The sequence below is a fragment of the Danio aesculapii genome, chromosome 8, assembly GCF_903798145.1.
Source record: "Danio aesculapii chromosome 8, fDanAes4.1, whole genome shotgun sequence".
NCBI lineage: Eukaryota > Metazoa > Chordata > Actinopteri > Cypriniformes > Danionidae > Danio > Danio aesculapii.
Window position 1 is genome coordinate 46,658,879 of NC_079442.1, and position 9,790 is coordinate 46,668,668.

The following is a 9,790-nucleotide window of genomic DNA, read 5'->3' on the forward strand; positions in this document are numbered from 1 at the left end:
AACACCATTTACAATCAGAAATAAATAAATTGACAAAAAGAAGCTTTTCAGGTTTCATCATTATAAAACAATAGATTGTTATCATAGATTCTTAATTAAATAATACTGCTTAAAATTAAAGGGTTAACATTTACTGACCATTTATACTCGCGTTCAAGTAGTTTCTTTTTTCTGAGGAACACAAAAGAATATATTTTAAAAACCATGGAAACCTGTAACCATCAAAACAAATACTGTGAATGTCAACAACAACATTTTTCAAAATATCTTCTTCTGTGTTCAACAGAAAAAAGATTTGTGACAAGTAAAAAGTTAGTAAATGATGACAGAATTTTCATTTTTTGGGTGAACTGTAATACTAAAAAGTAGATTATTTCTGATTGTGTATTTGTTAAACTCGTCCATAATCTAGGATAATAGATTTGTGTTCTTATGTATGAATTATTAATAATTTGCTGCTCAAAATTAAAGGGATAGTTTACAAAAAATACATTTACTGACCATTTACTCACATTTAAGTGGTCTCTTTTTACTGTGGAACACAAGTGAATATTTTTTTTTAAAACTCATGTAACAATGAAGTTACAGGTTTCCAACATTTTTCAAACTATCTTATTTTGTGTTCAACAGAAAAAAGGTTTGTGACAAGTAAAAATTGAGTAAATGATGACAGAATTTACATTTTTGGGTGAACTATGCCTTTATTATTAAAAAGTAGATTATTTCTGGTTGTGTATTATTAGCGAAACTCGTCCATAGTCTATGATAATATATTATTATCATAGATGATTCATTAAATAATGCTGCTCAAAAATAAAGTTATAGTTTACTCAAATAAATACATTTACTGACCATTTACTCACATTCAAGTGGTCTCTTTTTTCTGTGGAACTCAAATGAATATATTTTTTGAAAACTCGTGTGACCATGAAAATCTGTAAACACCAACCTCTATAATAGGAAAAACAAATACCATGGAGATCAATGGTTACACTGCAAAAAAAAGCTTTTCTTATTTAGATTTTTTAGTCTTGTTTCTAGTCCAAATATTAAACAATTCTTAAATCAAGAAGCATTTTGTAAGCATAACATTTAGTCTTGTTTTAAGAAATAATATGTTAAAATTAAGTGAGTTTTTCTTTAAAGTCCCCAAGAAATCAAAACTAACCATATTGATTTTGTTAGCTCACATTGCTAGTTTTGTGGTGAACAATTCATCTGTGCATGTTATTAAGAAAAAAAAAATAGTTTGCCCTTCTGATCTTTAAAGGAAATCTGAAAATGCACTTCCTGTTTGTTTTCAGTTAATTTATCAGATCACGTGATTTTGAGGTAATGGGCGTGGCTAATGGGAAGCAGGAGTCTGTTAGTTTGTAATAACTCTTCTAAAACCCCTTTCCCCCTACTTTCTGAATGAAATGCCTACTTTACTACATCCAATCAGCCCATGGTAGAAAAAACAAGCCACGCCCTCTGTTTGATCATTTAAAAGTCTGTTTCTGTTGGAACTGAGTCACATTATGAAAAGAATAATGATCACAGCTTCCGGTTCACAGGGACTTTAAAACAAGCAACATATTTGACATTATTTTTCAAAACAAGACAGTATCTAGAAAATAATTCTAGATTTAAGAATTTTTTCACATATTTGGACCAAAAACAAAACAAATAATCTAAGAAAAGTATATATATTTTTTTGCAGTATACAGGTATAATTTTTCAAACTATCTTATTTTGTGTTCAACAGAAAAATAAAGCTTTGTGACGAGTAAATAGTTAGTAAATGGTGACAGAATTTACATTTTTGGGTGAACTATCCCTTTAACATTAAAAAGTAGATTCTTTTTGATTGTGGATTCCTAGCAGGCACAGAACGTCAACATGATGTCAGATTAACGTTGTACCCCAACGTCGGGGAACGTTGCATTTTGTTTGGAAATGAAAATCGGGTTGACGTCAGAACCCAATGTCAGGCCTACATCAATGTCCAACATCTGACAAATGTTGCGTTTTGGTTACTTTCCAATGCAACCTAAAAACAATCAAATATCAACGTCTAATGATGTTACAGCTTGACGTTAAGTGAACGTTACCACTATGACCTCTATCAGGCGTTGGATTTTGGTTGCCATACCTGACGAATAAATGTCAGTATTTGATGTCAATATGACGTTGGTTTAAGATGTTGGCTCAATGTTGGATTTTGGTCACTTTCCAACACAACCTAAAATCAACCAAATATTAACGTCATTTCACGCTGTTATTGGACATCAAAATAACATTGTCCTTAGATGCTGGCAACCTAAATCTAACGTAATTTTAACGTTTTATGACGTGTGTCTGCTGGGTTATTATCAAAACTTGGTCATAATAAATATACAAATTACTTCCAATATTTATACGTCTTAAATTCCACGCAATTATTTGTGGATCCACTGTAAATCATTTGATTCGTCGTGTCTAGCTCTTCAAAATGCAGTTTATTTGTAAACGATTGTTTGAAAGAAGCAGACAGCGAGAGCTCAAAGATACGATGATTTATTTCACATTATATCGAGAACATTCAGTGCTGTTTCACTGCTAACAGCCTCAGCGGCACTTAAAGATGAGCTCTCAGGCTGGCATTTGAGGGTTTTTCTGCAGAAATGAAGTGTCTGAGAGCACACAGGTGCAGGACGGACTCATTAAAAACGACACAACCTGTCAGTGGACTCAATGAAAGCAACTTTGGTCACTCATTGAAACACACACTCACCGTTATGCTGGTTAATTGAGATATTTGAGAAGTATTTAAAACAGAACAGCTCTGTCCTTCTGTCACTGATGTTCTGGATGGTTCTGCAAGCAGTGGATGAACTCAGTAACAGGACGACCTTCATAACAGATCTCAAACACGGCGTTAAAAAGAGGAAACCTGCAGGAAGAACAAAGGTTTGGAGGTGTTCACTGCAAAAAAAAAATGATTCATCGGATTTACTCCATTTTTTTAAAAGGTATGTGGCTGCAAACAATTTATCAGGGCTGAATTAAACAAAGAAATGAAGTTGAACATTACTAGATTTAATTGGTTTGTTTAAATTGAGCCCATATAAATTGTTTGCAACCACTTAACCTAAAACAATTGAGTAAATCCAATGAATCCTTAGTTTTTTTCTGTGTGTTTACTGCAAAAAACAAAATATGTTTTTGCTATACAAATATATGTATAACATATATACATATACATAACAAATATATGTATGACAAAATATATATGTTTTGCTATAGTTTTTGTCTTGTTTCTAGTCTAAAAATCTACTTTTTTTAAATCAAGAAGCATTTTGAGGACAAGTAAAAAGCTATTTGTTTTGTTTTCAGAAATAATAAGTCAAAATAAAGTGAGTTTTTGCTTAAAACAAGCTAAATAATCTGCCATTGGATATGAAAATTAATCTTATTTCAAACTGAAAACAAAATTATTTCACTTCCCCCAATGGCTGATCATTTAAATTGTTTCAACAAAGTTATAATAAACGTATTATTTTACCAACTTATTTTTCTCCTTCTTTTTTTAAATTCCTTTTAAATCTGTTTTAACACAATGCGTTTTCAATCATTTTAATTCTCTAGTTTTTTTTTTATTTATTTTATTTATCGCATTTTGATTTGCAAATGACCATGAAATGTGCTATAAACATAATAAAAGCTAGACTTATTATTTATGCAAAAAAAAAACAACAACATTTATTTATGTAGAAAAATGCTTCTTGATTTAAGGCTGAGGAAACTTGTAGGGAAAAAACTACGATTTGGAGGTAACAAACAAAAAATAAATGCTTTTTTTTTTTGCTAGTTAGAGTTTTTGTCTTGTTTGTAGTCTAAAAATCCACATATTTTAAAATCAAGAAGCATTTTGATGACAAGTTAAAAAGCTATTTGTTTGTTTTCAGAAATAATAAGTGAAAATTAAGTGTTTCTTCTCAAAACAAGTTGAACAATCTGCCACTGAGGTAAGTAAAATGATGGTATTTCAAAATGAAAACTAAATGATTTTACTTAGCCCAACAGCAGATAATTTAGATTGTTTTAAGGAGAAAAAACACTTTATTTTGTCTTAATTCTGCTTTTTAGGACTGCAGGTTAAATGAATTAAAATTGAGTAATTACACTTATGTTGACAGTGAGTGGCAGTTTTTTTACATTTATTTACATTTATAACACTGCACAGAAATATTAATGCATGAGAATTTATTTTGAATTTTATAATATTAATAAAAAATGTATTTTAATTTATCGTTTCGTTTTTTTTGCTTATTGACTTATCCAAGACTAATCATTAAAAAACTGCTAAACCTTTAGTACAATCTATAGAATTCTTTTTTTCATTAAAACAATAATAGTATGAGGCATAAAATCCCCCAAAAACATATTTTTTTTTGGTATAAGGACTGATGCTGGTAATGAAATATATGTCAGTTAACCTGTACAAAATTTAAAAAATAAATATTAAATATATGATTCTTTTGGATGATTTTTTAAATCATTTTTATACTCCTATTTTGACCTTGTGTAACATTTTTTTAAATTGACAGAGCATACAGTTGAAACTAGGGATTACGACATATACAAGTGATGTTCAGCCAATCACAATGAACTGCATCATCTGACCAATCAGAGCACATTGAACTTTTCAGAAGTAGGAGCTTATAGGAACTAGAACAATATATATATATATATATATATATATACAGTCAAGCCTGAAATTATTCATACCCCTGACAAATTCTGACTTAAAGTTACTTTTTGACCGGAAATGACACAGACTTCTCCCAGAAGATAATGAGGCGATGTACAAGAAGCATCACTGTAGAAAAAATAATAATCTCTCAGCTTTTATTTACATTTGAACAAAAACAATAAAGTCTGAATTTGCCAGGGGTATGAATAATTTCAGGCTTGATTGTATATTCACATAAACCTATTCTAATACACCCATATAACAAATAATGACATTTAAAACATGTCAAATAAATATATTTTCTTCATATGTAAATGCACAACAATGAAACAAGAGTTTCTTTTTACCTGGCCAAGACACCTTTGCTTTTGAGTATAGCGTGGACTTCAGCCGCTGTGGCAGGACCCTGGAGCTTCTGACCGTTCAACATTTCCTTTTCAAGATCTTCAAGAGACTGAAACAGACAATCAGATGACTGTATGTCGATCAACTCTTTTCATTTGCACTATTGTTATTGTAATTGACTTTATCTGTCTTGTTCCATCCAAAGCAAATTCATTTGACAGTAAAAGTGAGATTTTTTTTTGTTCAATAAATTGATATGATGTATTGTTCATTCAGTTAAATTCAGCATCCGCTGTGTAAAACATATGCTGGATAAGTTGGCGGTTCATTCTGCTGTAGCGACCCCTGATTAATAACGGGACTAAGCCGAAAAAAAAATGAATGAATGAATTTAATTTCAGTTAATACCGTTGTTCAGCAAGGATGCAGTAATTTGATCAAACGTGACAGTAAAATATGTAGAGATTTGACAAAATATCAGTTTTTTTTAATATATAACTTTTAAAATTTCTGTTTATCAGTGAAGTAAATGATCTTATAATAATGATTTCTGAAGGATAATGTGATACTGAAGACTGCAGTAATAATGCTGGAAATTTAGCCTTTACAGTTGGTGCAACCTCTAATATATATATATATATATATATATATATATATATATATATATATATATTTATATATATTGACTAGTTGACTTTAATGCTCTGCAGTGACGCTTTTTGATTGATGTCAACTAGTCGCGCTGTGCAGATCACATGGTTTGACCTGAAATACATAGCCAATCACGTTTACGGAATCCTGGAAAAGTAATGTGATTGGCTGTTGCCCTCTGCAAAGTGTAGACGCGGACATATTTAGTGAATGAACCTTGAAGCATGCAGAAACTGTGAAGTGCGCAGGTGTGTGACAGATTTCACAGTGTGTGTAAACATTATCTCCGGTAAGCGCGGTGAAATGTGCAGCGAGGAGACGTCTAATGACCAAGATGAGCCAGTAACCACGAAAATGCCCGACATGAGCAGGATTTTGATCAGCTTTCTAGCGTGCACGATCATAGCGGTGAATATGCATCTGAGCAAGTCTTTGACAGTGTGATATGGCTTAACGTAACATTATAGCCTTTGTCTTTCGTACGGTTTGTTATTAATAGCTTCACATGAATCTGTGTGCTGACGACGTATGCTTTACTTCTGCACTGAAATATCTGTTATTGTTACATTCTTTCTAGAATGTGCAGTGATCACTGTGTTGACTGCATTTATTTAGCAGTAAAATTAGCCCGGGTGCTAATGTTGCATTATTATTGAAATGAATGTGTTGACCGTGCATTTGTTTTGCACTAAAATCAGTAATTGGTGATGTTGCATTGTTTTGCAACGTGTTATGAGCTGTCAAAGAGCATGTGAATATATTTTTCTTGCAAATAAACCACAAATTGTGGCGTGTTGCAAAACATTTGCGTCTTGTGTTTTATTGATGACGTCAACAGCGACTAGTCGACGTCGACTCGACTTTGATAACATAAAACTTCCACTTCCTGCTTCGCTACTGTTCGGACGTCTTTGCCTACTGCTCCGCTCTCTGCTCACTTGCTTTTATATCTTAAACCCTAATTTTAACTTGAGCCTATCAGCACAGTGCTCAAACGACACAGCTTGAAGATCAGCATCGATTCTACAAACTTTCTGGAATATAGCTTTACTAACAAGAGGGGAATTATCGTCTAAACAATCCTCCCGCTACCAGCTATCAGCTGCTCACATTCCTGAGACGGGAAAACACGGCTGTGAAAATGCCTCTGGATCGGATTAATTCAGATTCTCACTGCTGTACAAACTGCCACAAACTTCTACAAAAGATTGCAGTTCTTGAAACAAAGTTACTTGCGATCCAACCAGAACTGCAGCGTCATTGTGGACGCTCACAGCAAATAGCCGGTGAGTCCCATAAATCTATTCCTACCACTATTTGGAGCACTGAAAAACAGATTAAAGCTGTGGAAAATGAGCATTGGCATAAACAAGGTGCGAGACCAAAGGGTACTCGTGGGGTCAGATCATATGCTGCCGCATTAGCGTCCTCTACCCCAATACAGCTCGGACTCAAATACAGCTTGAGAACAGATATGAAGTACTGAGTAATATGGGTGAAGAATCCCCAAATGCAGTCAGACAGAGATCGCATGACTCAGCAGCTAACTCTGCATGGAACAGAGGCTCAAGGCCGACTAGACAGCGGCATTCTGCTCCGATCGCACCTGAGATAAGAACACTAGTTGTAGGAGATTCAATAATCAGGAATTTTAGGAGCAAATCTACAATGACATACTGCTTCCCTCATGCAACAGTTTCTGATGTAAACAAAGAACTTAAGGAAATTCTGAAAAAGCACAAGACTGCAAAACGGATTATCATCCATGTGGGGAAGAATGATATTCGAAAGGAACAGTCAGAACTGCTCAAGAGAGATTTCTGTGAGCTCTTGGAAACAGTTGAAAGAGTGAAAATTCAGCCGTTCATCAGTGGACCACTCCCTGCAAGAGGGACAAACATGTTTTCACGGCTGCTTGGTCTAAATGTATGGCTGCAGAAAGCATGTAACAGGAAAGGACTGAATTTTGACTCAACTGTTGACATCAGACGGCCTTCACCCAAACAAACTTGGTGCAAAGGTGCTAAAGGACAATATCTTCTTCTCCCTCCATCATCCATCAGCTGTATGTGCCACTGACCTCAATCCAAATGGCACATACACACCTAGCATCTGTCCGGATGACCACAGGACCTCAAATCAGCTCCCGAGTGGACTTGGGGTTGACGCATCACCCAAGGACAGTGATAACGCCACGCAGCCAAAACACCCACTGTTGATAGAGACACTATCGCTGGCCCTCTGCTCAACACAGACAGACTGTGACGCATCAGAACAGCATCATGTCTCGTCACTAAAAAATGATCCTCAGGAAAACACCCAGGAAAACATATTTCAGCACCCAGAATCTCCAGAGCCACAGCCTCTGTCGCCAGACACGTTCCCATTATCACCTTGCTCGCCTCTCTTGGGTTTCTCAAAAAAGATGGAGGAACTGGTGCATGCTGGAACTAAACTTTCACACTCCATCGCCGCAAGCCCCCAGTTACCAACCAAAAAGCGGCCTGCTCCACAACCACCTCTGAGCCCACCTGGAAGAGCCCTCCGACATTTGCCCCACCGCCAGGGCCCAAACAACAACGCACCATCTTCAGCTGGTGAACAAAACTGCTCTCCATGATGTGTCTCGGGTGCCTGCTTAGATAACAGTGTCTTTATCAGATGTTTACAGAACAAGCAGGAACCCAGTGTGCCTGTAGCTTTCTCTATGCAGATATGTGTTGTATTACGTGACAGAAAACCGAAGACTTTTTCAGGCCGTATAGCAAATCACTCAAATCTTGTGTCTATTAAATATAAATCTGAGACTACTGTAGCAAAAACAGCTAAAACTGTTAAGTTAGCACTTTTAAACATCCGATCACTTAACAATAAGTCACTTTTAGTCAATGATTTTATCAGCTCAAATTGCCTTGATTTTATGCTTTTAAATGAAACTTGGCTGGATGACAGCTGTAGCGCAGCAGTTCTGAATGAAACAGCTCCTTTAAACTTTGACTTTTTGAGTGTTTGCAGAGCCAATAGGAGAGGTGGAGGCATTGCTGCCCTGTTTAAAGATGTCTATGAGTGTAAACAAGTGTCATTTGGTGACTTTTTGTCTTTTGAATATCTGAGTATAGCACTAAAAGGTGCTCCACGTATCTTACTGATCATTATCTACAGACCTCCAAAATATTCTCCAGCTTTTATTGATGATTTTACAGAGCTGTTATCAATAGTAACCTCTGAATTTGACTATTTTACCATTGCTGGGGATTTTAATATTCACATTGATAATCCAGAAATCAATGCTGTAAAAGAACTGATGACTGTTTTGAACACTTTTGATCTGACTCAGCATGTTCAAGAACCCACACACAATCGTGGACACACTCTTGATCTACTTATAACTAAGGGTTTACACATTTCATCAACTGTTGTTAAGGATGTTGCACTATCTGATCATTTCTGTATTTTCTTTGATATATTGATCACTCCAGCTATTAAAGACAGATCTGTCTCTGTCAGAAAGAGATGCATAAATGAGAACACTAATGAGCAGTTTATGAAGGCCATATCGCTAGCACCAAGTATATCTGCAGACTCTGTTGATTCTCTCCTTGATTTGTTTAATTCTAAAGTTAAGAATGTCATAGATGACATTGCTCCTGTTAAAGCCAAGAAGATAACTAGCAGCCAAAGGGGATCCTGGACTAAGTCCCCAAAATTAAAAATGACGAAAAGACAGTGCAGAAAAGCTGAGCGTATGTGGAGAAAGACGAAACTAGTAGTCCATTATAATATCTATAAAGACAGTCTTCGTGCTTTTAATATGGAACTAAAAACTGCTAGGCAGACTTTCTTTTCAAGCCTTATAAACAGCAACGTAAACAATGCTCGTAAACTCTTTGCAACGATAGAGAAACTCACAACCCCCCCCAGTCGGATTCCCAGTGAGCTACTCTCTGAAAGCAAATGTAATGAGTTTGCTCATTTCTTTACTGACAAGATCAATAATATCAGAAAGGCAATCAGCTCATCCAATCAGCCAAATTGTGTCGACGTCAGACTAGCTCAACCACAACTTAAGAAATCAGA

General features: G+C 35.1%; 1 protein-coding gene across 1 annotated transcript in view; it reads right to left on the reverse strand.

The window, feature by feature from the left end:
• Positions 1 to 2,522: 2,522 nt before the first annotated feature.
• Positions 2,523 to 9,790, reverse strand: part of gpd1a (glycerol-3-phosphate dehydrogenase 1a) — a 27,600-nt gene continuing 20,332 nt past the window's right edge. Inside the window, exons 7-8 of the mRNA XM_056464108.1 lie at positions 5,065 to 5,171; positions 2,523 to 2,914 (exon numbers count right to left, since the gene is read on the reverse strand). Of these exons, the coding sequence (XP_056320083.1) occupies positions 2,818 to 2,914; positions 5,065 to 5,171 (204 nt within the window). The 3' untranslated portion in view covers positions 2,523 to 2,817. The remainder of the gene's footprint in view (positions 2,915 to 5,064; positions 5,172 to 9,790) is intronic.